The following is a 27,300-nucleotide window of genomic DNA, read 5'->3' on the forward strand; positions in this document are numbered from 1 at the left end:
AGGACATTTAAGGGTCTAAAAGTTGAATAAGTAACCTCAGTAAATAGGAAGTAGGTGTAGGTGAATTTTCTGGCTTAACCTAAAAAGGCTCCATAACCTTTAAAGGTGAATGTAATGTGACCTCTGACCTTTTTGAATGTCCAGCTATTCAATGTGTCTCTGCTTTTTGCAAAAACTGCTTTTCTCTGACAAGGAGTTTTTATTTACAAAAAAAAAATCACAGCAGCTGCTTGATCCAGCGGTGCTCGGGACCACTGAAAACACAACTTTGTGAAAACAGCACCCGAGGTGGAACTTTTGTAAAAAATTCCAACTCTGTCTCCCTGAAAACTGGAAAAACACGACGGGGGAAACGCTGCTGCGCAGAGCAGCTGGAGTAAATACTTCTCCTGCTCACCATTTCTGATATTTCCGCATAAACAGATAACTTTTTTCAAAACGATGCTGTGTAAACGCAAAACTTTTCTGAAAAGAAAACGCAAAAATTGATGAAACGTTGAGTAAGTAGTTCCATCCATAGAGAGAACACTTTAAATGAGAGAAGTTTTCCCTGGTGTACATCCTGTGTCCCCGGTGGAGGCCCCCAGTGGAGGCCCCCGGCCCCCACCCCGGCCCCGGGGCCGCTGAGTCCGCCCCTGCAGCCTCCATGTTGTCGGCCGCTCCGTCGCAGCTTTCTCAGGCGGAGTGAGACCTCCTGCTCCCGGGCGTGTGACAGCTGCTCGCTGCCTTTAACGGAAGACATTTTGAGCCGCTGCAGTCGTACGGTTCCTTCTCGGAGTGTCAGCCTGATCTCGGGGGGGCTGACGAGCTGGAGAGTCGGTCTCCAGACTGTTAAAAAAGACGAAATTTAACTGAAACCCCGTCGAGGTTTTACCGGTGTGTGCGCAGCCCTGCTAGCTAGCTTAGCACCTGTACGAGCCGCAGAAGCTAGCAGTCCTCGATGCTAGTGAGCTAGCCTGCCCTCCTCCTCTTCCTCCTCCTCCTCCTATCGCTCCACCACCTCCTCCTCGACAGCCGATCCCTTCTCGCCGACACAATGGCTTTAAAACGGATTAATAAGGTAACGGACCTCACGTGTCCACCTCATTTATTCTGCCCGAGCGTGTCGTGTTTGATGTTTGGGGGGTGTTAGCTCGGAGGCTAGCAGCGTTAGCTTCGTCCTCCACTCCGCCGCTGCTCGGCGTTTGGGGCTGAAACCGATTTAGTGTGCTTGGGTTGTGAATGCAGATGTGGAGAGTGTGTGTGGAGGAGAGTGAGTGAGTGTGTGTGTGGTGGCGGGTTTCAGACAGGGACACGGAGCGACGGCTCTGCCAGGCTTTGAGCTCAGACAATGGTTCGGGGCAGTGAGGTTAGCCTGACAGGCCTTCAACCCAAACACTGCCCCAGACCCTCCACCTGCAGGAACACCCTGAGCTGCAGCCCCAAACCTGCGAAACACTAACCTTTAGCTTTAAATCTTGAATATGTAAACACATATATATCGTATTCAAACCCTGACCCTTCAAAATCTGCCTATTTGCTAAAAAAAAAATTGAAAAAAAATAAACCCTGAACCTGCCAAGATAATCAGGTTTAAACTCTAAACCTGTTCAATAGAACTTGCTTTTTGCACCGAATCTGCAGACACTTTGACAGAACAATCATCAGCTCACGTCACTATTTTGAACTAGTTCTGAAATTTCCTCTACACATTTCAATCAACTTGAATAACTAAAGATCTTTAGGAATTGTAACATGTGTTAGCAGCACCACAGTTAAAGGTGTTCCAAAATGTGTTCAAGAATTAATGTATAATCAGGAATTGCTTTTTTCCTGACAGTCAGGAGAAGCTGGACCTGCTCGTACTCAAACATCCAATCAAGAGAGGACACAGATGGATTAAATCTTCCCGTTTTATCTAACATGACAGTTCTCTATCATGTTAGATATTAAATTGATCCTTTATTCATAAGATAATTGTTTATTTAACTCTGGAGCAGTAAAAAGAGCCACGTGGAATCGAATCTGAACACAAACTCTCTTCTCGTACCGTCCACACACTGCAGTACCAGCAGTGACTGTAGGGGGCAGCGTTGATGTTCGTCAGTAACGGAGATGGTGGAAGAGCATCGGAACTTCGTCTGATTGTTCCTCGGTGGTCAGTCATTTCAAGTTGTGGTGGACCGACGACGTCTGTTGAAAGAGTTTTGCTTCAGTGTTTCATCGTTATGGCCAGTGGGTTTAAAAAAGCCAAATGTTTTAGATTTTAAGTACCGTATGATCTACTGGTGTATTAACTTTAAGGTGTTTCTTCCTGCTTCGCCTTGTTTTAAATAGTTTATGATTTTTGCATTTGTCTGGTAATATTAACCTCTAGGAAAAGTTCCACGATTCATTTAGTCTCAAATGTTAAAAATAAATTAGGAAAGGGGGGGGGGGGTATATATAGACCAGATGGAAGGGGCCAATCACTCCCATCCCCCTGTGAAACGACACCTGGACTGTAAAGTAACTCCACTCACTCTCTTCTCAAGTATATTCATCAGCTATTTACACATAGCTAGTTGTACATAAAACTGAACCTGGTTTGTCAGTCTGATTGGACCAAGTGGACTGAAACAACAGTCCCAGATCCTCCAGCCAGCTGTCCTCTGTACCTGCTGAACACATGTTGGTGACAGCTGAGAGAGAGAGAGCGAGAGACACCAGACAGCAGCGTCCTGTCCTCAAACCAGCTAGAAACATAAACAGAGCGGTGCGTTGGGCTCAGAAATCAGTATCCACAGCAGTCAAACCGTCAAAGAGCCGGTCTGAACTCACACTGAGGAACTCCCATTTCCATATGATCACACCAGCACTGCCAGCAAGGGAAAGTCTGCAGATTAATGACACTAACGGGACGACCGCCGGGTGAAAACGCTGAAAAGCCACTGGAAGATCTGACGGCGGTGCTTGTGGACAGACTGAAATGTGGCGTCAGTAGTTTGTTTCGTGGCGTCTCGTCAGCTTTGGCAGCTTTCAGAAACTTCCCACTTCCTCAGTGGGATTTTCCCAGTTAGGCCGTGCTCCCAGGTGGAGCCTTCTGAAGCTCCCAGTTCCCAGGTCAGCGTCTGGGTAGATAATAGACCTGATGTTTTGGAGGAGAGCAGTGATATGGAGGAAATTGAAAATGGAGAATTTTCAGCGACTTTATATGAGGAAATAAAGTAAAATAGAGAAATAGTTAGATTCAGTTGAAAAGGGAAGTGAAATATTGTCAGTCCACAGCTTGAAGTTTCTCTGAATAAATTAACACCAACAAAGTTTTTACTAAATGTTTTTCATACCAATGTACCACCAGAATCAGATTCTCAAAAAGCTGATCGAGGACAGAGCTGGTTGGTACACTCTGCAGACGTCAAAGTTTGTTAGTGAGTTTTTCCTCACAGTCTGATCTTAACCAGTTTTGTTGTCTCTCTTAAACTGCGTGCCGCTGAGCCCAACCTGCCCGTCACACAGCGACGTCCAGCCGGCTGGGCTGCTGCTCCCGCTGCAGGCTGAAATACAAACCTGTCGTCCTATAAGCAGCCGTCTGTTTCCTCCTCCTCCTCCTCTGCTGCTGCCGCGGCTATATCCCGATCTGGCCTCTCAACTCTCGCGTCCGCACGACTCGGGGAGTAAAAATAGACTCTGCTGCTTACACATCAGTATCGGCCCGTGTGTCTGGTTTTGTTTTTAACGCTGCATTCACACGGGAGATAAGAGATGAGCTGCTGCTGTCGCTCCGCCAGCTCCTGCAGGTGCAATCATCAACTCACGGACCATTAAAGCTTCTTAATCAATTATTAGCTCTCTGGAAAGGTCAAAGATGGTGAAGCCTGACAGGATGGAAGTAGTCGTTGTTTAACCTGCAGCTGAAATAATTAGCATGTATTAAAAGACAAACCCAGAGAGTTGGAGATTATATACCTGGAGACTGAAAAAAAAGACACGACTTCGGCCACAGAGAGAACCAGTACGATCTAATATTGCACGATCCCAATTCGACATGCTGCCAGATTCTCTGGAGATGGATCAAGGAAGAGAAATGGACATTCCTCCAGTCAGCATGGCCATTTGACTGTCACCTGCACAGTAATCCTGCTCTGAAACACCCGTGAGGTGGAGGGATCACTGACACAGATTTAGACACGGGCCTTTGGTGGACATAGAAAATTCCGTTGATCTTTGAGTTCAGTTCATGAAGTGTTGTTTATGTTTTGGTTCGGTGTGGTCGCTCACTGCTGTCAGATGTAGCTGTTACACCCATTTACTGAAAAAAACCAAAGGCTGTGAGAGCTGTGTCGTTTTCCCGTTTTTGTTTCTGATGAGTTCCGTGTTCAGTTGGAATATTCTCCCTACATACAGCTGGTTCAGTGTTTCTGTTCACGCTGAACACGTCAGTGGTCTGTCGCCGGAGCCCCGAGTCAGACGCCCGGCTGGAGAAACGGGGTCAGTGATATTTCAGCCTGCCAAGTTTAGCCAGTAACCCGACAACTTGTAATGAGAGTTATTTCCACGTCCCGGCTGTTGGACTCAGTGAAAGTCCGGACAGAGGACATACGGGCCGTCGCCTCTGTTCCTCACAGGAACATGCGTGTTGTTGTGAACAGCTCGGAGGAAGAAGAGCGGCTCTTCCTCATGTGCGATCAGATTTATTGGAACAGCCGCTGCTGGCAGGAAGAAAACTGTCAGGCGGCCGCCGTCACGAGGGCTACGCATGAAGGAGGGATCATCTGTCATTAGATACCGTTCTTCAAAATTTGTTCAAAATATCCAGTCTGGTAGTTTGAAACCCGATTTCTTTTTTATTTAAAAAACAAAAATGGCTATTTAATAATTTTCTGAGGGTTAATTCCTCCTCTGTTCAGCTCTGACTGAAATGTGTGATTTAATTTGTTCCTATGTAACAAACAGAAGAAACATTTTCCATTCAGACAGCTGCTGGTGAAAACGGAGCCGGAGGTCTTTCCTCGGCTCGGCCAGCGGACGCCTTGCTTTAGTTACGGCGAAGAAGAAATGGCTCTGATCAATGAGTTGCAGAAGGAAAGCCAAACCATCAGTTTGTAGAATTGTTGGATTGACGCCGTGCCGGAAACGGTGACTTCCTGTCTGCCGAGTGTCTGGACTTGGAGATGCTCCACCGAGCAGGAAGTGGACTTTCTAGTTCATGTTTGGCCAATAAGTGGAGTAGAACTTCAGATGAAAACGTGCATCTGCTGAAACACTGTCAGACTGCACCTCTCTCACCTGTAGTGTGTGTGTGTGTGTGCAGGAGCTGCAGGACCTGTCCAAAGACCCTCCGGCTCAGTGCTCCGCCGGACCCGTGGGAGACGACCGTGAGCGTCGCCGCCGCCTTTTCTTTATTCACGAAGCGAACACAGACCTGCTGCTTCACTAATGCTCTCTCTGGTTCTCTCTGCAGTGTTTCACTGGCAAGCTACTATTATGGGCCCCGTGAGTATCACGCGCGCACACACACACACACACACCACGGTGCACTCAGTGAGGACGGACACTAGTGGGTGCTGTTGTCTGTTTATAGTTGATTTTAAAGCGTGTGTCTTGCTGTCGTTTGTCCCCACAGCCTGACAGTCCCTACCAGGGCGGCGTATTCTTCCTGACTATTCATTTCCCCACAGATTACCCCTTCAAACCACCCAAGGTCAGTGAACGCCTCGCAGGCCGCGTCAGTGTGTTCAGATCTTCGGCCCTGACCGCCGTTTCTGTCCGCAGGTCGCCTTCACAACAAGAATTTATCACCCAAATATTAACAGTAACGGCAGCATCTGCTTGGATATATTGAGGTCACAGTGGTCTCCAGCGTTAACTATCTCTAAAGGTCAGTCCCGCTTCACGTCTTGGTTAGGAACTCGGAGGTCACGTCTGGAATGAACTGTGGAACCGTTTCTCTCCACAGTCCTTTTGTCCATTTGTTCTCTGTTATGTGACCCGAATCCCGACGACCCGCTAGTGCCAGAGATCGCCCGCATCTACAAAACAGACCCCACGAAGTGAGTGCCACGCTCACACTCCCGCACACACACACACACACACACGCAGAGCAGGGTTTAACCGGGTGTCCTGCTGCTTGGCCTCAGGTATAACAGGCTAGCCAGGGAGTGGACAGAGAAGTATGCCATGCTGTGAGGGGTAAGAGCCGAGCTCACCTGAGACTCACCTGTGTGTCTGCTCGAGGTGTTCCTGAAAGCATGGCTGCTGACTCTCCAACCCGCATGAAGCTCCAACTAGCGGCCAGGACCAGGTTACTGACCAGACCAGTGCAGGGACTCTACTGGTTACTGCAAACACCAAGCAGTCCGCTCAGTGGGAGGAAGATGCTCTATGATCTGGATGTTGGCTTCTTGCATCAGCTGCTAATTATTCCATACTGTGAAGAAGTTTCCCTGTAAAAACTTCTAAAAGTTATTTGACGTTCTACATGAGGTTTACTTGTCCTGTGCGACTGTACCTGCGACAAACACACTGCTGCTGCGGTCAGGCCCATGTGCGTTCGTTTACCCCGAGACTCTGATCCACCGGGCTGGAGAAGACGAAGCGGCTCAGATCTGCTCCAGCAGGTTTCTGTAGCTGGAGGCCGTTTGCTCTGCCGGCTCCACGAATTCATGGATTTCAGAGCAAGTTTTAGTTTTCGTTTAGTCGACAGAAATGTCCTGAAAGTTGAGTTTTTGTGCAGCATTCAAGACACTTAAATCCGTCTGAAGGTGGAAAAAAATCTTTCTTTGTGCTCGGAGTGTTCAGTCTGATTTCAGAGCAGGTGTGTGTGTGTGTGTGTGTGTGTGTGTGTGTGCGTGATACTCACCTGTTCTTCCTCTGCAGGTACAACAGGACAGCTCAGGACTGGACTCAGAAGTACGCCATGTGATCCTCGTCCTGCTTCCACTTTGACCTTTGATTTCTCTCACCCTCCCCTCGTCCCACACACACACACCTGTAACTGCAATTTGTTCACATTTGTTTTTGTCCCATTTGAAGCTTTTAAATCCACCTCCTCTGCTTTTGTCAAACACGAAAAGAAAAAAATAAAATAAGGAGCAGAGGAGCCGAGGACTCGGAGCTGTGAATGTGCCAACTTATTAATAAAAAATAAAGAAGAGTGGACTGAGACGGAGCGGATCAATAAGAAGAATCATTAATGCATGTCAGTGATTGGTTCATGTGCTGCTGAGAAACAAGAAAAAAAAAAAGATGCGACAGCTTCTTTTGTTCTTCGACGAGAGCCGTTAGTTCATCCATCATCCAACACTGTTCTCCTCTTTTTGCACTGAAAAAGAAACCAAGCTCTCTGCGGCTGATCGATCAACTAATAGCTCTGTGAACCTTTTCTCAATAAAGATGAACAAATTGCAGCTTCTGGTGTCCTTATTCCACCCAGAAAACCTCAGTCTGGCTAAAAACACCTGGAGTTGTGTGTGTTTGCGTTAAAACTGGCTGGCCTTCTCTTCACAGCGAAATCAGATACAAACCTCAAGTATAAAAACATTTTATTAAAAAAAAAACAGAAGCAGGAACAACAGGAGCTGGAGTTGAACTGTACAGTGCAGTTAAATACCAGGTGGAGCAGCAGCAGCTCTCCACTATTTTACCCACAGTTCCTTGTGTCGGGGTTCTCTTCAAAATGAGTTGGGACGACAGTCGGCGAAGTGAAAAATAAAAAATACTAGGATAAAAACCAACCTGAAAACACACGGAGGAGGAGGAGCTGCTGCTGCTGGGATCAGTCCAGGCGGACATGTGCACGGATTTAAAAAAAACTGATTCTAGACAGGCTGATTTGCAATTTTCCCTCATGATTTTAAAAGCGGCGTGAGATTTAACTAAAACAGAAGAAGTGCCCGATAGTAAAGAAATGCAGTTTCAAAAACAGGAACTTCCACTCTGACATTGGCTACAAACACACAGATGAAAAGCTTTGGTTATCATTTCACATTGTGGATGGACACAGTAGATCTAGATGGTTTGAGACGTACTTTACAGTACAAGAACACTGCTGGACGACAGTATTCTGTTACTTCCATGTCAAACACGCAGCAGTGAAACCTGTCAGGTGGTCTTTTTCTGGTTTGTCTGGATAAATAGAGCGTCGTGAGTCTGCGGCTCGGTATTTACAGAGATCACCGCCGCAGCAGCGGTTCTCTCCAGTCACTTCGGTGGATTGGGCGCCGACCCGCCGGGGTTTTCCTCCCCACTGATGGGATGAAGCCTCCAAGGAAAGTTCTGGAGAATCGTCTACGGGCCGTTGTGAAGGTCAAAGTCTGGATCGGCGTTCACACAAATAAATGATCGATCCAAACCTTTGAAGAAATGTTCAGTCCTGAAACTGAGCCATCGTGTGTGTGTGTGTGTGTGTGTGTGTGAGATCACGCGGTGGAGAGCTCCACCCCGCTGTCACACACTCCGCTCTCGTTCCCAGCGTCCACCTTCAGGTCCTGGACCTGAGCGCTGAGCGGACACTCGCCTGCAGGAGGAGACGGCCACATGATGAGGACCAGCTCCACAGAGGGTGTGGGTGTGTGTGTGTGCGCGCGCGCAGCTCACCGCTCGTCTGCGTGTTGTGGCTGTGACACAGCGCCTCCTCCAGGACGCTCAGTGCTTCACTCTTTCCCATCGACCTCAGAGCGGCCAGCAGGTCGGAGATCGTCCCACCAGAGACCTGCGGGGTCAAAAGGTCACGGGGTCACGAGGCAGTCACAAAAATGAACAGGAGCACACTCAGAAAAAGTCCAGTGGCGTGCGTGTGTGTGTGTGTGTGAGACCTCGTAGCTGTCCAGCAGGGTCTTGGCGGGAGACGGACTCAGTCTGAAGGCCGTGTTGAGGATCCCCAGTCCCAGACTGTGAGCCAGACCTTCCCAGAATCCTTCACTCTCCAGAGAACAACACATGGCCTGCTTCACCTCCACGTCCAGACTCATCAGGTCACCTTCTCACACACACACACACACACACACACACAAACACACACCTCTTATATTGTACAGTACATCTTAGATTCAATGTCACAACAAGGCAGAGGTGTGAGAATGAAGCGCACCTTGAGGAGGGACGAAGGCTCTGTGAGGAGTCTTCGGTTCGTAGTCTTTACCGTTCAGAAGGTCCAACACCTGGAAACACACACACAATGAGAAACACACACACACACACACACACACACGTGCGCACACGGACACGCACAGTGTGGGGACGTACCTCTGCAGTGGCAGCCATGCTGACCGGAGTACTTCCTGGGATGTAGCCTTCATCCTCCTGCTCCTCCAGCTGCTCCTCATCCTCCCTGAAGAAGAGCGGCTCGCAGTTCTCCCTCCGAGGGTCGGCGCCTGCGGACAGGACGGCGGCGGCTCAGCCGGGGGCGGAGAGACGGAGCAGGAGGAGGAGGAGGAGGAAGAAGAGGTCACACACGATACCTGCGGCCATGAGGAGGGCGGTGAGTTTGACGGAGCCCCGTCCGGCGGCGATGTGCAGCGGCGTGGAGCCGTTGAAGGTGCAGCAGTCCACCTGGGCGTTTCCCTGGCAACAGACGTACACTTCAGCTCAGCCCTCCTTCAACTCATTTTCCAGGAGAACAATCAGTCTGTAGCCACAAACATCACAGAGAGACAGGTCCACACTGTGTGTGTGTGTGTGTGTGTGTGTGTGTGTGTGTGTGTGTACCTCCAGCAGCAGACACCCAGCCAGCGACACGTTGTCCATCTCCGTGGCGAGGTGTAGCGCCGTTCGCCCACAGCTACGATCCTGAGCCTCCACGTTAGCCCCGCCCTCCAGGAGTTCCCTGAGAGCAGCCAGCTGATTGGCCAGCACGGCCAGGTGGATCGCACACAGACCTGTCGCCACGGAAACGCAGAGAGCGCCATCAGCACGGCAGTTGGGCGTGCGTGCATGCGTGCGTGCGTGCGTGCGTGTACCTGCTGTGTTCGTGCGCTCCAGCTGCTCCCTCATCTGCTCGTGTCGCAGGAGGAACTCCACCATCTCTCCTCCCTCCTGCTGCGACGCCAGGTGGAGCGCCGTGTTGCCATGGCGATCGGTCAGCGTGTGGTCGGCGCCGGCCAGCAGTAGCGCTGCCGCCGCCTCCTTCTGCTGCGTGATGACCGCCAGGTGCAAAGGAGTCTGGGAAATAGAGTTCAAATGATCGTTTCTCCTCTCACTGAAAAACCTTTTCTCAGGTGTGTGTGTGTGTGTGTGTGTGTGTGTGTGTGTGTGTGTGTGTGTGTGTGTGTGTGTACCTGGTACAGGTGGTTCCTCATGTTGAGCACCTCCTCTCCAGGCAGAGCAGAGACCACCTGAGTCAGGCTCTTCAGCGCCTCCTGCTGGCTGTGGAGAACAGCCAGATGGAGCCCGCTGAGGGGAGGAGAGACCAGTCACCCTTCACTGATCACTGATCACAAGTCACACAGAAACACAGCAGGTGTGTGTGTGTGTGTGTGTGTGTGTGTGTGTGCGCGCGTGTGTGTACTGACGTGTCTCCGTCTTCATCCTGTGCTGCCATCAGGGGGCGCTGTGGAGCCAGCAGGTAGGCTGAATCGCCTGTGACGGAGTACTGAAAGAGAGCCTCCAGCTGTCTGCTGGTGTCCTGAACCGAGTCCTCCTCTGCACTGCAGCACACTGACACACACACACACACACCGAACTCTCTCGTTTGTTTCAATATATATAGAAAAAGAACCTTTGAGGTTTAAAGCTCCCCTCAGTGCTGTGACGCCTCCTCACCTCTTTCTGCCGCTGGCTCCACGGTGGCCCCGCCCTCCTCCGTGCCCCCCCCAGCCCCGGGGTCTCCGGGCCGGACAGCAGCCTGCACCGCGGCCCCCGACCCCGAGTCGTCGTCTAGATCGCCGTCACTGTCGGCCGCTCCGTCGTTCCCCGACGCTTCAAGCAGAAAACAAAGCTTGGAAGCAACTGTTTCCCACTGAGGCTGATCTACAGTGTTCTGAAGACACACACTCACACACACGCACACTCACACACACACACTCACGCGCCGTCCGCAGGGTGAGATCAGACTAAACACTGAGCCACTGGAAGTTTCTCTTCATGACAGAAACAATCCCGACAGCTTCTAAATGACCGTAAACATTGACCTTCACCAGAACAGCCAGGCAGTGGAGAGGCTGGGCTCCAGCAGTCTGCGGCACTCACAGTGTTTGATTCCTCCTCCTCCTCCTCCTCCTCCTCCTCCTCCTCCTCCTCCTCCTCCTCCCAGACCAGCCGAGTATCCTGTGGGAAACCCTCCTGCTCCTCCTCCTGCTCCTCCTCCTCCGTAGCCATAGGTAGAGTAGCCCTGGAAGTATCCTGCAGGAGGAATCAAACCCATCAGCTGCTGATGAGAGTCTTAAAGCAGAAAGACGCTGCAGTTTTAACGTTTCTCTGAATGTACCTCCTACTCCTCCCCCTCCTCCTCCTCCTCCTCCTCCTGTTGCTGAACCCCCGCCTCCTCCCCGGTACAGACCCCCTCCATGACCGCTGAAGTCCTGGAAGTTTGGCAACGTCTTCTGCCGCTTCCTCTGCACCTCCTCTTTATCTGAGCACACAAAACAGCGTTATGACTGGCGGAGGCGACCCAGTGACCTCCGACCCGGAGGAGTCCCGTGACCCACCGATGATCTGAGGGTGGTAGGTGAAGGGCTTGGGCTCGCTGGTCTCGTTGTCGGACTTCCTCTTCAGCTGGACGAACACGCCCGTCGGCTTCTGCAGGTTCTGGTCTCGATACTTGGGCGTCTTGAAGACGATGGCGAACTGTGACCACACGTTAACGCGTCAACGTCGCCTTCACCGTTACCCCTGCCGTTGCCATGACGACCGTCCGGAGCCGTCTCCTGCGCTCCTGCCACTGACCTGTCTGTGGACGTCTGTGGGGGAGAAGTCTCCCAGAGCTTCCCAGATCAACCCCGAGTCGTCCTCCTCGTAGAAGCGGACCTGGATGTCGTCTGAAAACACACGTCGCCGCTCAGCTCCGCGTCTCACGACACACACGACACACACAGCAAACTTTACGAGAAAAGACGTCAAACTCTGTCTTCAGATTAAGTGGGTGGTTTATCAGTCTTAAGACAAAAACAAACCCTGTCGTCTGTGAAGAGCAGAAATGAGTGAATTAAAGGAGGAGCAAAAACAAGAGGAGGAAGAGGAAAAAAAAAAAAAAAAAGGACAAAGAAGAAAAGGAGGAGCGGACCGCCTCCTCCTCCCCCAGTGTGAATGTGCTTCCTCCTCCCGAGTGATTTACATATTGGAGGGAAATCCCCTGAAACCGAACTTCTTCCTGGACAACAAAAACTGAAATGGCTCCAAGCAGGAAAACCAAGAGAGAGAAAAAAAAAAAAAAGAAAAAGGAAAACCTCAGAGCAGAAAACAAAACTGTTGCTCAACTCTGATCGTGAAAATCTGCTCAACCGTCACATCTGGAAGCTTCGGGGCAGAACGAGAAGCCCCGAGGAAGAGGGGAACGCTACACAAGGCTGAGAGGAGATGACAAAGAGACATGAACATCACACTGACAGCTGGCTTCACCTGTGGCTCCTGCCCCTCCCCCCCCGGCTCACCTTTCTGCACCTTGTCACAGAGCAGGTAGACCTCCTCCCCGCCGGTCACGCAGCCGGCGGTCCGATCCATCCTGACGATCTTCAGGTTGGAGGCGTTGGGAGCCTCTGAGGAGGAACAGACACAGCAACACATCAAATCCCCGCCGTCTGGTGGGTTTCTTTACAGCCGAGGGAGTCTGCATGTTCTCCCTGAGCCTGCGGGCGATTGCTGTTACTTTTATCTGCGGCCGTCCCGGTGAGGCTGAAGCACAATGGAGAGGAAGCTGCTGATGGAAGCAGGAAGAAGGGGGAAACGAAACTACTTGACAGTAACCGTCTGACACACGCGCGCGCCCCGGGGGAGGAGGGCGGGGCTGCTGCAGCTCCAACACCACATCAACAACAACAGCGCGTGCTGGTATTACGTTGTGTTATTTTCTGGTGTCAAGCTGTGCCTCTAGCCTTCAGAACGCCCAGATTCACTCACTGCTGTCGTAGATGGGCTCCGACACCACCGGCTCCAGCCGCCTGGAGAAGCCGCCATCGCTGTCGGGGAGGAAGGCGGTGAACATGAGGCGCACCACGCTGAGGTCCATGTCTTTGGCCTGGAGCGACGCCGCGCTGCTGATCACGCTGCGCTGGTGGTCTGAGGACACACAGGCAGCAGGAAGACTGACAGGCGGCCTTTCTGAAGACCATCTCCACTTTTTCAGACCGTCATCTCTCTGGAAACTGGACCAGAGACTGAATCTGAGCACTCACTCACCGCTGAGCTCTCTGGGGACTCGCACTTCGCCCTGCTGGGTGTCGATCTCTGGGTGGATGGACACTCCACAGTTGTAGCCCATCCTGAAGGCCTCCACCATTCGCTCCTCCAGGGTCTTCGCCACGTTCTTCTTCGTCACGTGGAGGATGCCCAGATTCGGAAAGCTGCCGCAAACCAACGGTCACGCATGGCTGCTTCGCTTCCAGTGTGTGTGTGTGTGTGTGTGAGTGTGTGAGTCAGACCTGATGGTGGCGTCTTTGGACTGCAGGTCTGCGATGCAGATGCCTTTGTCGCACTGCTTCCCCACCAGGCTGTGGGCATGCAGCTGGGGGTGGGGGGTGACCGTCACCAGCTGCACCACCATGCGGGCCTGTCCCTGGTAGTTACAGATCTGAAACACACCAGCGCATCCACACCGTTACCTTCCCTCGCTCATCTGTGGATTCCTCCTCGTTTCATCTCCCCTGGGTCATTCTGCATCTCAGATAATGGTTGATCTTTAAGGATTTTTACAGGCTTCTTCAGCTCCTACCGAGCGACAAGTTGATCATTTCTCATGAATTTTCTCTTCTTTCAGACCACTTCTCACTTTCTTTGTTCTCAGCCATTTGCTTTGGATCAGGACAGACCAGAGTGGGAGTTTGATCACACCCAGACATTTATTTCTATGTTTGTGAAAATGTGTTCACTTTAATACGTTCACTCTGTCCTATTATTTCAGTGCTGTTGGAATTCTTCTTTCTTCATTTCCATGAGTGTTTCTCTTGCATTTCCAACATTTCATTTTGACAAAATGTTTTGCTTTCGAAGGCCAGTCTGATATTTCACTCACGGTTTCGTATTTTGAGTCATGCTGTATGATTCTGCGGTCATTTCAAAGCTGTTTTCCTCAGCGTGTAACTTTCCCTTTGTGTTTTCAGTCTCTGTTCGCGTCACCCCGTCAGACTTTCTCCTCAACGCCACGATCTTCTCCTCGTCTCACTACTCACTTCTGCTCAGAGGAAATCAGATGAGATGAGGAGATCTCCTCTCTGTTCCTGTTTCTGCAGGCCGAGTCGATGCACAGAATGCTGCAGTGAATAAACGCGAGGCCACTTCCTCTTCCCGGTGCTCCGGCTCAGTACCTAGAAACACAGCGGGCGCTGCTGCTCGATGGTTTCCTGACAGAGTGCCGGCACTCTCACTCGCCCTGAGCGCAAACCGTCTCCAGTCAGAGCGAATCCGCACAGCACGGCCGCAGACACACACCTCTAAACCTTCGAGGTCACACTTCTTTGTTAATTTCACACGTTTCAAGGTCTCTTCATGGGGCAGATCCGGCTCCAAATGTTCAACACAGCTGCTTCATCCCCTTGTTGTCAGCATCAGTTAACTTTTTCATCAAAATCAAAAGTGTGTATTAAATGTTTTATCTTTAATGGAGGATAACAAAGCGTGCAACTGAATCTCGAGCTCCATTATAGCCTGATTAAACTGCGGAATGTGAGCTCGCTGATCCGACTGCAGCGTGGAAATACAGTCAACACCGATGCTTTCATCAAGGGTGTCAAACATAAGGCCTGTGGGTCAAAACCGGACGGAAGCCGTCGAGTCAGGCGACGCAGACATGCGAGCACCGATGAGAAACTTTGACACCGACGCCTGACCAGTGTTTTCCAGCGCTGAATCAGTCCCTTTAACGTGCTGCGCGCGTCGGAGTGGGCGCTCACGCATATTTCACACGTGTGGAAGCAGCTTTCATCTACAGAGGTGAAAAAAAAAAAATCAACACCTTTCCTGTTTGTGACGCAACTCCACTTCCTTGTAATTACATGTGGGCGAGGAAATTCCCAAGAGACATGAAACACCACGGTGTGTGCGTGTGTGTGTACACACTCCTCAGACAGGTCCAGGCCAGCAGAAGATTCTTCACAACCTTTCTTTACACTAAAACTCTGCTTATTCCTGAGAGGAGGGGGGGGGGGGGGGGGGGGGGGGCGAGCCAAAGTGAACAGAAACTTCAGGAGGTTTCAGAGAGAAACCACTCGAGCTGAGACGCACAAACCTTCCAAGAATCAGGTTTATCACACCTTAAAACCAGACGAAAGGCCAGAGGTCAATAGAGTGTCCTAGACTGTCCAGTCGTCACCAGAGCTGCTCACAAATTGCAGGATAAAAGGACAAAAGGATTTACTTTATGTTACTTATAGCTCCTGTTGGACTGCTGTGTTTTCTGTAAAGGTGGTCATGAGGGGTACTTTATCATTTCTGTTCAATAAATAACACTGACTTGAAATAGTTAACCAACAGTATTTTTAAAGCGACACTAAGGAACTTTTCAACCTTAATAAAACATTTTAATATCTTTTGTGATGATACATCGACTTACAACGGGTTGAATGACCCCTCTGTCACGGGCTGAGGGCGTCAGTATTGCTTTCACTTGGACTAAGAAACTGTGAGGAGGGTGGTAGGAACCCAGCACACGGCATGCGTCACATTATGATATAATATTGTTTAGCCACCATTAGATTCATTACCTCGTCGCTATCCGTCCTTCACACAGCCACTGGAAACAAATGTAGGCGAGTTCAGTCTGACAGCACGCCACCGGGAGCAGCATTTTATGACGTCACGCACTAGTCCTCATGGGAACTGTAGTATTCCTTTAGGCAAAACACTACCGCTTTTGTCCACTGGCGCCGCCAAAATCAACGGAAACTGAAAGTTCCTTAGTGTTACTTTAACTTCACTTTGAAAAAAAAAAAAAAAAAAAAAAAAAAGTCATTACCAGTGGGAATGGTGTTTGGATGTAGATTTTATGCACTAAGTAAGGCTGTAATACAAATTTACTGTTTAAGGTCTGCGTGTCATTGCTATATAATCTGGACTGTTCGGGAGAGGAAGACGCTCTATAATCTGGATGTTAGGAGGAGAAGATGCTCTATAACCAGGGGTGCACATAAGCGGTGCGCCGATGCTCATGCGCTACCAAATTAAAAAATGCGTACCTGATGAAACATTGTAACGCTCATTTGCATACCAAGATTTGGAGACAGCAAGGTGCGCATCTGTGTGTCGGATAGGCCAGTGCTCACCCGTACCGTCGGACCGGAGGGGAACGGTACTCACTCAGAGCTTCCTTTTCAGGTGTAATGTTCTGCTGTTGTGAGTAAAATGAAGCGCATAATACTTCAGACTGCTCTGTTTAGTCAGGGGGTACAGCAGCCGCACAGGGACAAAAAGCTCGCTGCGCCTCCCCTGAAGCCCACTGGCGCCCCCCCAGGGGAGGCGCGCCTCACACTATGAAAACCGCTGGTTTAAAGCTGGGGTACACGAAGTTGTCCAAAAGCACTTTTAGTCATACTGAGTGAAATGCTCCTTGCCCTCTGGGAGAAGTCAATACATTATGTGTACGGAAAAAGGTGCAGAAAAAAATCTGACCACTGCAGTAGCCAAAGGACAGTAAAAACTCCGACCAATCGTATCGCGCGGACCGCTCTTCAGGAACCAATCAAATCCCTTCGCAGTTCTACCAGCCCCCTGCGCGTACATTTCAATGGCGTGCACTGGCCCTGATTCAGTGCGCGCGTTGCCACGGCTCTCTCGGCGCTCGCGACTCGCGTGAAAAATAGAACGGAGCGGGCGCGCTGCGCTCCTATGCGCGTTGTGTCAGAAAGGTTAATAATATTGGAGGCGATCACAAACTCCATGCGCGCGGCGCTTCCGCGTCCAGTGCGTTCGCTGCCAACGGGAGCTCCTCCAATGGGGTGGGAGCTGGGCGGAGCCTTGGGAGATGCTACATTCGTGCTACATGCTAATTTTCCAAGATTGTCGACCCGAGCTTTAAGTGACAAAAGCAGATACTGTACGAGCACTTTTATTTTTCAGAACTTTAAACACCATTATATTTTGTGAAAAAATTACAAGGTTTCAGACATTATGTTGCACTGCTTCTCTTCATTTTCAGTTGAAATTAAAGCAGGCTATGCAACATTCAGTACGTTTACATGCAGCCAATAACCCTTTTCAAACTCGAAACCCAATAGCGCGTGGCCATGTAAACACCCGCCAAAACCCGGAAAAGCTCATTTTCGAGATTTGTAAAACCCGATAAAGACCGCTGGGTTACTCCTTTTCAGTGCCGCCATGTAAACGGATAACGAGTAAAGGGACATTGTTTTTGGCTCTGCGCATGCTCCCATCCGCAATGAATCATGGTCTTTTGAGTCCAGCAACGAGTAGGTGCGAAACTCACCACACTTTTGTCCGTGTGAGGCTTCCGTGACGCACGATACGAACTGTTATTCTGAGCGCGCATATCGCACATGCTTCCTTCTGAACGTTGGCGACTTGTACGGCCTGCAGAAAAATCATGAACAACAGAACAACCGTTCTGTCTGCGTTCCGTCTACTGAATGGAGTCACCGCAGCACCGTCTGCCTCTGCAGAGCAGTGGAGGAGGTTGCCAGTTCTGTCTATCTAGACCGTAAAAACATCTGAAACTCATAGAAAGCAGCCCAAACCCCCATCTTGGTTGAAAATGCACGTTAAAACCGTGTTTGTATGATAAAAAAAAAAAACACGTCATAAACACATAATCATTTAATCAACCCATCCAACGTGTTTAATAAAGAAGTTTGCTTTGGCGGAAACCCCACCCAATCTGGCAACACAAAGCCGCTGTGGTCAGAGCTGTTTTGTTTTGAGAACAGCATGACGTGCGACGTGGTTTGGAAAGGGATATCCCGATTGAATGCGCTGACTTGTAAACGGGGTAACTCTCTGTCTGTTACAGCATGTAAACGGGGTTTTCCTAATGTTTCAGAAAGCCAGATATTGACCTGAACCCGAATTTTAGCTGCACGTAAACGTAGTCAATGTCCACGCATCCCTCCATTTTGTTCTTCCTGTAGGTAGGCGTTGGAAACAAATGTATTTAAAAATGTGAGGACGAAGCAACAACCCAAGGTTCTCCTCTGAGAAAAAGACAAAAAATATTATGTGCACCCCTGTCTATAATCTGGATGTTAGAGGAAGAAGATGCTCTATAATCTGAATAATCGAAACAACTGACTACTTGAATTTGAATGAAACTTTAAAGGGATACTTCAACATTTTGGCAAATTGGCCCATTTAGCGCAATTCCTTAGTCATTTCGAACAGCATACTTACCGTTTCTTGTGATGGCGAGCTGTTTATTCTGTGGTGAGTCGAGGAGGGCTTCGCGGCGGACATCATGGAAGTGGGTGGTATTTTTGCTTCCCCTCATCAAACTCATCAAATACAAAATCCAACAACCCCAAAACACGTTATAATCCGCACATTCACTACGCTGTGGAACACCAACAAATAATATTGTAGCGTTACGACACTGAAGCAAATACGGGGAACTACTTTTTCTTTTGAAATCACTACGCCCAGACGCCATGTTTAGTAAGTAGTTCCGTCTTAGCAATCTTCGCATAGACAACTCAATCTCATAATTTTGCATTAATATTTCACAGTGTGCGGATTATAACGTGTCCACCAAAGTGTTTTGGGGTTGTTGGATTGTGTATTTGATGAGTTTGATGAGGGGAAGCAAAAATACCACCCACTTTCATTAAGTCCGCCGCGAAGCCCTCCTCAACTCACCTCTGAATAAACAATAGCTCGCCATCACAAAAACAGTAAGTATGCTGTTCGAAATGACTAAGGAATTGCGCTAAATGGGCCAATTTGCCAAAATGTTGAAGTATCCCTTTAAACTATTGAGAGAAACAAAGCTCGCAGGAGGAAAACTCCACTGAAGCTGTGTTGATGCTGAAATATTTATAGCAGATTTGAGCAGCGCTGCTGTTTTAGGGAAACTCCTGTTTTCTATATTTAGCCGTCAAAACAATTGAGTCAGAACCTAAAAAAAAAAAGATTAAAGCAGATCACGTTCAAAGAAAAACGATACCACACGTACTCCAAAGAGATAAGCCGAGTGTAAGAAATGATTTCTCATTGAAGAAGAGGTCAAGGACCTGGATTAGCAGTCGATATGACTGGCCCACACGTCACACCAGAGCAGCAGGGGGTTTTCCCCAGCATGCCACTCCCACATGCAAACAACAACACACACACGCTCATCTGGAGCATTATCCAAGCCAAGGCCTGCCTTGTTCAGATCTCAGTTATGAGAGAAGAAACTCAGAACCAGCAGCTGGAATCAACACTAACCCTTCAGACCACTAGATCACCTGGTCGGGAATACGTTTCCCACCGACGCTTCCTTAAAATCACACCACACACACACTCAGGCTGCTTAGAGCAGGGAGTCACTGGCTTCTTATGCTCCTGAAAGACTCGCAACCAAACAGAAATTTAGATAGTTTTACTTCAATAACCAACAACTTCCACATTTTATATGTTGCATTCTTTGATAAAAAGCCTGGATTCATAATGCGATACATTCTAATGCACTGAACTTCCACACGTCACAGTGGCTACGGTATAGCAGTTCTTTAATTTTTAATGATTTATTACATAAACAACCAGAAGGCATGTTTAATAAAAAACCAAAACATTAAAAAAAAGTTACTTTTATGCTTTCCAGTATGAATAATACATCTGATGATGCCTCTTTCCAAACCTTCATTTTCCCAGTGACTCTACTGAATGTTTAGGAAACAACATCATGGATGAACTTCTTCACTTTTTTCATATGAAACGCAGCAGATTATTAAAAAATACCAGTTGTCTTGCTGTGAAATGAAGTTTTGTGGATTTATTGCCGTAACGTGAAGCGATCACATCTTCTACACATTTTTAACCGATGCAGTGTGGTAGTCAGGTCAGCCGTTACCATGGAAACAAGCAGAGCAAATAAGGATGAGAAAGATCCACTCGGCTCGTGATGCCATACCCAGAACGTTCATCTCCACGGTGGAGACGAGGAGAGACTTCAGACCGAGAGCAGAAAGTCCTACACTGAACCGGAACATGAACGCAACATTCTCCAGACAACTGACGTCCCTGCAGAGGATAACATTAAATCTGTAAAATACACTCACTTTATTACAAAATGCGGCGTTTTAATGTTTTCCTGGGCTCGTTCACAAAGTCCGGCAGTGGGAGCCGCTTCCCGACCTGCCGCCATGACCGGGTCAGTCCAGTGGATTACATCCTGCACCATCCTCACCGTAACACCGGGAGCTGAACGTCACACCAGCACCACATCTCCACAGACCACTCTCCCATGTAAACAAACCAAACTGCCTCATAGCCACTTCCTCTGTTCTCACCTCCTTTAACGGCAAACTTCACCGTTTTGAAAAAGGATCATGTGTGAAGAGGAGTAGAAAACAAACTCTGGACCACATTAACCGTGCGTTGTTGCATCCACGGGACAGAAAAAGTGAAGCTCGTGAAACAAAAGATGCGGCGGCGGCAGCAGCAGGAATCTGGGGATTTCCCACCGTCTCTGGTTTGGTCGGAACATGTGGGAGCTTCAGAGGCCGAACCAGACAGCAGCGATAGCTGGAAACTTTCAGCTCTGTGTGTGTGTGTGTTCCCCTCCTCCACCACAGTGTGATCAAAACCTCAGACGATCGAAGCCTCTGTGTGTTTGAACCTGACTGGTCAATAGAGGTGTGCTGATACATCGATTATTAGATTAATCGCGATGCGACACGTAATGATTCGATTACGATTCATAAATTTTCAAAATCGATTATTTTTCATAACTAGACGCCAGGAGCACGGACGCCACTTGCGGAACCAAAGTATTGTTCCTACGCACCACCCGGACATCTGTAGTGACGGACCGGTTAATATGGCGAGAGCTAGCTCTTTCGCTGCAGTAACAGAGCGTGAGATTCTTTCTTCTGGATTAAAAGCTAGTGCTAAATGCCAATGCTGCTTTTGCTAAAGAGAAAATCATTCAAAGTTCTCGTCCACAACATCACCATCCGACAGATATTCGTCCATTTTACACTACACTGGAAAAAAAAGCACTGTGTTTAGCCTCAGGTAGCCCCGGAAACAATGAGCCATACTGCGCATGGCACGGCGCCGTAAACAAAGCTTTCAGTTCAGAGGTCAACAAAACAACCACAACATTTATCTCTGTAATCTGCTGGAAAGAAGTCCAGAGGCGTTTGGCAGCGTGAGGATGTTTATTCCAAGAGCAGGTATCAGAAACATGCGTTAGCATCAGCAGTCGAAAAAACACGCACACAACAACACTGCGGCTTCCGTAATTCCCGCTTACGTCACACTACCGCCTAGACATATAGACATAGATATCTAGATGTAGGTGTCTAGATATGCTGCACGCCAAGTAGTAAATTCAAATTGAACATATATCTACATATATGACATATCTGCCGTTGTTTGCACTTAAGGAAGGTAACTGCTGATCTGCTGTCAGTAGGGGCAGCCTTTTGTTGTATTGGCTCTTTAGGCCACAGCTACAGGCACAAAGTTTATGCCATGGTTGCTGATGGACCACTTGACGTCAATAAAAAACACTTTTTTTGGATTTGAATTTGTTTGATTACTTTGATTTATGTATACTGAGAAATAGCTGTACATTGTTTCAAAGTATGAAGTGGGCACTAAGTGAGGGGAAAAAAAAATGCACAAAAAAATCATGATAATCGCTTTTTATCATTAATATCATGATAATCATTGAATAATCGAATCGTAGCACCCTGAATCGTAATCGAATCGAATCGTGAGGTGCCTTAGATGGCACACCCCTACTGGTCAACTTTAAGCCAGTTTAGGTCAATAATCCATCGTTTCTTTGGCATTTAAAATTCTGTCACACTTCACTTCGGGAAACGTCTCCTCACTTTCCCTTTTTCACACCGATTCATGGAGAACCTGCAGTTTTGGTGTTCGGGGTGCGTTTGATGTGGCTACCTTGACGGTGGGGTAGGTCTTCCTGTTCTTCTCACTGGAGGCTCCCGGCAGGCCACCATGAGACGGACCCTCACAGCCGTACCGGAACCTGAATCCACGCTGGAGCGCAGAGAGAGAGCAATCAGGGTGAGGACGACCGACCGGTGTCGCAGTGGTAACAGACACGTGGAAAAAACACTGATAAAATGTTGGGAGATTTGAAATATCTTCCAAATTCAGTAATTTTTGGCAGAAAATGTCAAGTTTGTTCCATTTATCATCGTAGTGCATATTGACACAGACATTAAGAATGACTGAATGTCGTTCCAGCCCTACAGGACAGGTGGGTTTTACCTGTTTGGGCTGCTCCAGGATCTGCAGGAAGGGTCCATCCACTGAAACGACACAGATCCGTGATGAAGACAACAAGGAAGGCTGAACACGTCACAGAAAGTTCTGGAACAAAAGCTGTAAGGACCTGGACTATCAACACATCTGGACACGGAGAATAAATCCCCTCATATCACACAGAGTTATGCTTTTTTTTACTTTTCATTAAAACTTTTCTTAAAACTAATGTGACTTACAGTACAGAAAACACAGCAGAGGTTGATCTGGTCGCCTGCAGATCCAGATCCAGATCCAGTCTACATTATGAGGGTGAATGCAGTCCAACAACTTATCACAAAGCGAGTGCTCGTTTTGGTGCGTTCATGCAGTCTCCTGAACCTTGAACGCATCAAGGAAGTGAATGAGCAGCTGAAACCAGTCCAGACCGAGCGTAGGTCCCAGACCAAAACCAGACCCATACTTTTGACTTTCAACATGAAAGAGATCAAATCAGTGAACCCTTAAAGCCAGATCCACAGACTCCCGTCAATCAGTGAATCTGAACTCAAACCAGGATAATTTATCAGAAGACTGAGACCTTTTTGGTTTTAAATTAAAAATGGCTCTTGTCCACCTGTGATGCAGCTCTGAATGCAACACAGACCAAAGCTGTTTGAAGTAACCAGATACAGGATGTAGCACCAGCTCCACACAGCAGATCAGACTCCGAGGGAGTTCCTGCTGCTCTTCAGGCCTTAAAGAGTCACAGCGTTTTACTCCACCATGGACAGAAGACCAGCTGATCAAACTGATTGAATTACTGCTGGGTTTTAGCTTAGTGTGCAGAGAAAGAGCAGCTTCAGGAACCTGCTTTAAGTTCACAATCAAAGACAAACTAATATCGTGCCTACATGAAAGGCTCAGTGCGGAGGCGGACCCGGCGTGGCTTTAACGTCTCTTCTACTGGTCGTTAGCAACTGAAAGCGGTAGCAGCCCCTCCGGACCGTTCATGAAGAAGGGGACAGTTTCTCTCCTCTGTCCCGAATCTGCTTCAGACGCTGACCTGCTTTGTTCTGTGTGCGCATGAACCTGAACCGAGCCCGCGGCTCAGGCAGCATCCGGCAGCCACATCCTCCCATCGTCACCACGGCAACCTGCAGGTAAACCTCTAACAGGCAGGCGCGGCCCGCTACCGCCATCAACTCCAGCAGTCAGAGCCGAGATCAAACGGAGCAGCACAGATATGAACACTGTGATCGATACTGGTGTATTATGGTTTAATATGCCGAAAACCATGTGACTGAACTATCACTTGTTTCTGCACATCACCCAAATTAAAGAAACCCTAACCCACACAATTAACTAAATGGAAATAATATCAGACCACTTTTCAGACTGTTAAAAAAATGAGTGATACCGATAGACGCCGGTGTATCCCTAATAATCCAACTTCAAAAGTTCTCTGAAACAAATCCAAGAGCGTGTTTTCACTTCAGATTGATGTTTTACAAACAGAAAAGAGAAAACCATGAATAAGTCGCAATTACATGTAAACAATTCCAACAAAATGAGGTTAAAAAAAAAAAGACATCTAACTGACTGAAAGCGACACAAAATGCAACACAGCTCAAAGATACAGAGACAGCCTAAAATCAGATGAGCAGCAACGAAACACAGACTAAAAATACGCAGAGCAAAAGTCTACAAATACAGTTCACTGACATGCACTGGAGAGCGACCACAAAGCGAAAACTAAAAAACTACACACACGAGGAAGTGAGAGCCACTGCTCTGCAAACGTCATGAAACTCTCCTTTCACTTTAGGTTTTTTTTTTTCTCCTTCGTTTTCCAAACGCGGAGCAGTTTCACGTCTCCTGCAGCTGCGAGGCGGCGCAGCAGCATCTGCCTCTGCCTCACCTGGACGAGGTTTCACAGAGTTCAGACTGTCTCTGTGCCGCGAACAAAGTCCTCTTTCAGGCCGTAACAAAGAGCTTCACTGTGACACATCGCTGCATCTCAAAGTCCGCCGCGCGACCACGACTCCCGTCAGACACAACGCTTCCCGTTTCAGTCAGGATTTATACGCTCCTTCGCGGAGACATTAAATCACTTTGTCACCTCGTTTTATGCGCGATCACATGTCTGTTGGATTAAGCAAGCACTGGCATGCACGTCGCCAGTGCACGTGCGGCATTCATACACCCAGACGGCGGTTTATATAAAGGTTCACAAGCCAAATGTGATGCAGCAGAACCTGCAAGAAAGGAATCAGGAAACAAGAGGAAATATGGCGGCGTGCCGATTTCAGGAGCGAGGCTTGACCTGCAGAGCGGCTAATCATCAAACACTTCCTGAAATCCAACAGCTTCGACCCGAGCGTGGCACGCAGGATTTCCCCTCAATGAATGGAGAAACGCTGTCATACTTTCCCCCAAATCAAGGTGAAAGAAGAAAAGGGTGTGAAAGCAGAGGACACGCCTGCAGGACTCTCACCTGTCCGCAGAGACGTCGTGTGAGACATCACAGGGTAATGGTTGAAGCCCCAGGACGGGTCCATCATGATGTTTTCAAACATCTGTGAGACACAAACACAAAGCTTGAGGACCAAGAGGGACTCTAATGCGAGTGATTCAAGAGGGATATTTCATTTAAAGCGACTATTTTAACTCCGTCTACAGCAGCGGGCTCCTCCGTCAGGTGTCTCAGGATACCCCCATCCCCCCCAGTCTGCATGGAGTTAGACACGTGCTTATGAACCTTGCGGTTTCTGTGACCACGTCCAGAGACGTGTCTGCATGAGACACCTTTACAAACTGAAGTCTGAAATAAAACAATTCTTACAGTGAGCCAGATTAGTGTGATGAACAGGAGGAGTTTACCTGATTGGAGGTGTGAAGGTAGGGGTCCTCTTCAGCCATGATGTCTACAACATGATCAGAAAACACTCATATTCACACTGCAACAAGCTGATACAGTAACAGGGAATGATCACTGTAAACAACAAAATAACTGTTTTCTTGACACTCATCAAATGTATCCATTCAGTCAACTATTTCATTATTAACCAACATCTTTTGGTTTTACTATATTTAATATCCACTGGGTTACAGTTTGTTTATTTCAGTGGAGCTCAAAGCATATTAACACGCAATTATAGCTTTTAAATTAACTTATTCTAATTATTAATTGATTTGATAACATTTGTCAAGTATAATAATTCAACTATAATTTTACATTCCTTTGTGTAATAGAAATATCTACAAAAGTTGTCTGTCATTACATACTTGTAAGGAAGCTGACTTTATTGATCCCCTGGAGGATTTCTCTGTAATTAATCCATCCAATTCAGAGTTAACCTTGGGAGTCAATAGCCATGCTTAGGGTTCCACAGTGGAGACCTGTCAGCTGTGGGATTCGAAATTGCAAAGTCCACTTTTTTGAACGCCAGTCAACAACTGCATAAATCCATATTTATTGATTTTTCAATTAATTGGTCCAAATTCTGTCCATGTTAGAAACCAATAAACATTATATATGTATTTTTAAACCCAATTATGTGTTATTCTATAGAACATTTGTATTTATTTAGTTAAAAAAAAAAATTAAATCTGATTTATTTTAATATTAAAAATCTTGAATTGCTTTGTGATTTTTATTCTCACCCACTTGTTGCCGCTCATGAATCCGCCTGTGAAGTTCAGTTAGCTTCCAGGCTAACAGCTAATTAGCGCCGCAGGACCGCCGTTTGTCATTTTTGTGTGGTTACAGCAGTGGTCACCAGACATGCCGGAGTTATCAGACAACCCCAGTGCAGCAGTCGCTGCTGCCCGGCTCTGGGCTCCTCGCCGCGGCTGTGTCCCGCCGGGGTTAACCGCTACCTGTCCTCGCTGTCCAGGAGCTAGCCCCGGGGGTTCGTATGCGGAGAACGTAGCACCAAACTCCGTCGAATGAACGTCCAAGTTCCCCTGTCCTAAACTTACCAGCACATCACGTCAGATCACTTGACATAAATTAATGTACATCACATTAATGGGATGATGTCCTGATTTCGGCTTGTATAAAATCCGCACAAAGCTTTCAGAGATTAAAGAAATACACGTTATTTTGATTTCCCCTATGAACGCACCGCCTTCTGCTGCCAAGCACAAGTGAGCAGCGCAACGACAACAAAGATCAAAACTCCGACCAAAATAACCACTTCTTGTTCAACACGCGTATGCCGAAATCACCTCTGGAAGTTAACTGCACAAAATCCACGGCGAACGATGATTTAATGTGTTCATGCGGGCGCAGATGAACATAAAACCTCAAACATCCCGTTTCTTCAACGGAGTTTGGCGTGACGTTCTCAAAGTTACCTGGCTAATAAGGAAGTGAGGAGCACAACAAAGCGAGCTCGCCGAGTTGTAACGGGTCGCCTTGAAGTTACGATAACCAATAAAAAAAGAAAAAAAATTCAGTGGCTACGTCCGCACCGCCCGGTCCGCGACCGCGGACATGCGTGGAGACTGGGGGGGTTTACCTGGTGAAGTGGGTCAGGTGTGAAGAGAGAGTCCGAGCGGTGACAAGCGGTCCGTCACATCATCTCGCCATGCTGAATCAGTGGATCCATTTCCAGCCTCGCTTTAATTGGAGAGCGTCATGACGCACGCTCAGCAGCGCGTCCGCGCGGCGCACACCGACGATCCAACGCGCGAGCGAGATCCGGGCAGGTGAAGTTTATGAATCCCCAGACAGAGCGCAACTGTCCCGCATCAAGCGCGTGTGCACGCGTGTGCCTGTGTGTGTATGTGTGTCTGTTACAATACAGTTCACGCGCCGCTGTG

At 48.3% G+C, this 27,300-nt stretch overlaps 2 protein-coding genes across 4 annotated transcripts; one reads left to right on the plus strand and one right to left on the minus strand.

The window, feature by feature from the left end:
• The first annotated feature begins 662 nt into the window (after window positions 1–662).
• LOC115407561 (ubiquitin-conjugating enzyme E2-17 kDa) lies at window positions 663–8,984 on the plus strand. 3 transcript variants are annotated; one of them, XM_030117949.1, is made up of 8 exons: window positions 663–1,060; window positions 5,273–5,336; window positions 5,423–5,454; window positions 5,585–5,662; window positions 5,734–5,839; window positions 5,918–6,011; window positions 6,099–6,150; window positions 6,838–7,367. In XM_030117949.1, exons 1-7 carry the CDS (start codon window positions 1,037–1,039, stop codon window positions 6,145–6,147), a joined length of 447 nt encoding a protein of 148 aa, XP_029973809.1. In that variant the 5' UTR covers window positions 663–1,036; the 3' UTR covers window positions 6,148–6,150; window positions 6,838–7,367. The 3 variants fall into 3 exon arrangements, with proteins under 3 accessions (XP_029973809.1, XP_029973826.1, XP_029973818.1); XM_030117966.1 differs by lacking the exon at window positions 6,099–6,150 and adding an exon at window positions 8,953–8,984 and having other exon boundaries at window positions 664–1,060; window positions 6,838–6,923; XM_030117958.1 differs by lacking the exon at window positions 6,099–6,150 and having other exon boundaries at window positions 670–1,060.
• Window positions 7,492–27,285, minus strand: nfkb1 (nuclear factor of kappa light polypeptide gene enhancer in B-cells 1). Its single transcript, XM_030117774.1, has 24 exons — window positions 26,997–27,285; window positions 25,354–25,397; window positions 24,968–25,049; window positions 22,498–22,538; window positions 22,165–22,263; window positions 13,533–13,681; window positions 13,291–13,454; window positions 13,012–13,170; window positions 12,546–12,650; window positions 11,842–11,933; window positions 11,604–11,742; window positions 11,384–11,527; window positions 11,146–11,298; window positions 10,720–10,875; window positions 10,470–10,614; window positions 10,236–10,350; window positions 9,918–10,119; window positions 9,667–9,836; window positions 9,420–9,522; window positions 9,205–9,332; window positions 9,050–9,119; window positions 8,775–8,938; window positions 8,557–8,671; window positions 7,492–8,476 (listed from the first exon to the last, which is right to left on the minus strand). The coding sequence occupies exons 2-24, from the start codon at window positions 25,390–25,392 to the stop codon at window positions 8,379–8,381; spliced, it is 2,832 nt and encodes a 943-aa protein (XP_029973634.1). The 5' UTR covers window positions 25,393–25,397; window positions 26,997–27,285; the 3' UTR covers window positions 7,492–8,378.
• Between the last annotated feature and the right edge of the window lie 15 nt (window positions 27,286–27,300).

Source organism: Salarias fasciatus, chromosome 2 (assembly GCF_902148845.1).
Source record: "Salarias fasciatus chromosome 2, fSalaFa1.1, whole genome shotgun sequence".
NCBI lineage: Eukaryota > Metazoa > Chordata > Actinopteri > Blenniiformes > Blenniidae > Salarias > Salarias fasciatus.

Excerpts from the sequence above, each read along its gene's own strand:
- LOC115407561 (XM_030117949.1), top strand. The coding sequence starts at position 1,037 with ATGGCTTTAAAACGGATTAATAAG. Across the intron at positions 1,061-5,272 it reads CTTTAAAACGGATTAATAAG|GAGCTGCAGGACCTGTCCAA; the intron begins GTAACGGACCTC and ends GTGTGTGTGCAG. Across the intron at positions 5,455-5,584 it reads AAGCTACTATTATGGGCCCC|CCTGACAGTCCCTACCAGGG; the intron begins GTGAGTATCACG and ends TTGTCCCCACAG.
- nfkb1 (XM_030117774.1), bottom strand. The coding sequence starts at position 25,392 with ATGGCTGAAGAGGACCCCTACCTTCACACCTCCAATCAG. Across the intron at positions 12,651-13,011 it reads GGAGCCCATCTACGACAGCA|AGGCTCCCAACGCCTCCAAC; the intron begins GTGAGTGAATCT and ends GTTCCTCCTCAG. Across the intron at positions 11,528-11,603 it reads CTACCACCCTCAGATCATCG|ATAAAGAGGAGGTGCAGAGG; the intron begins GTGGGTCACGGG and ends TTGTGTGCTCAG.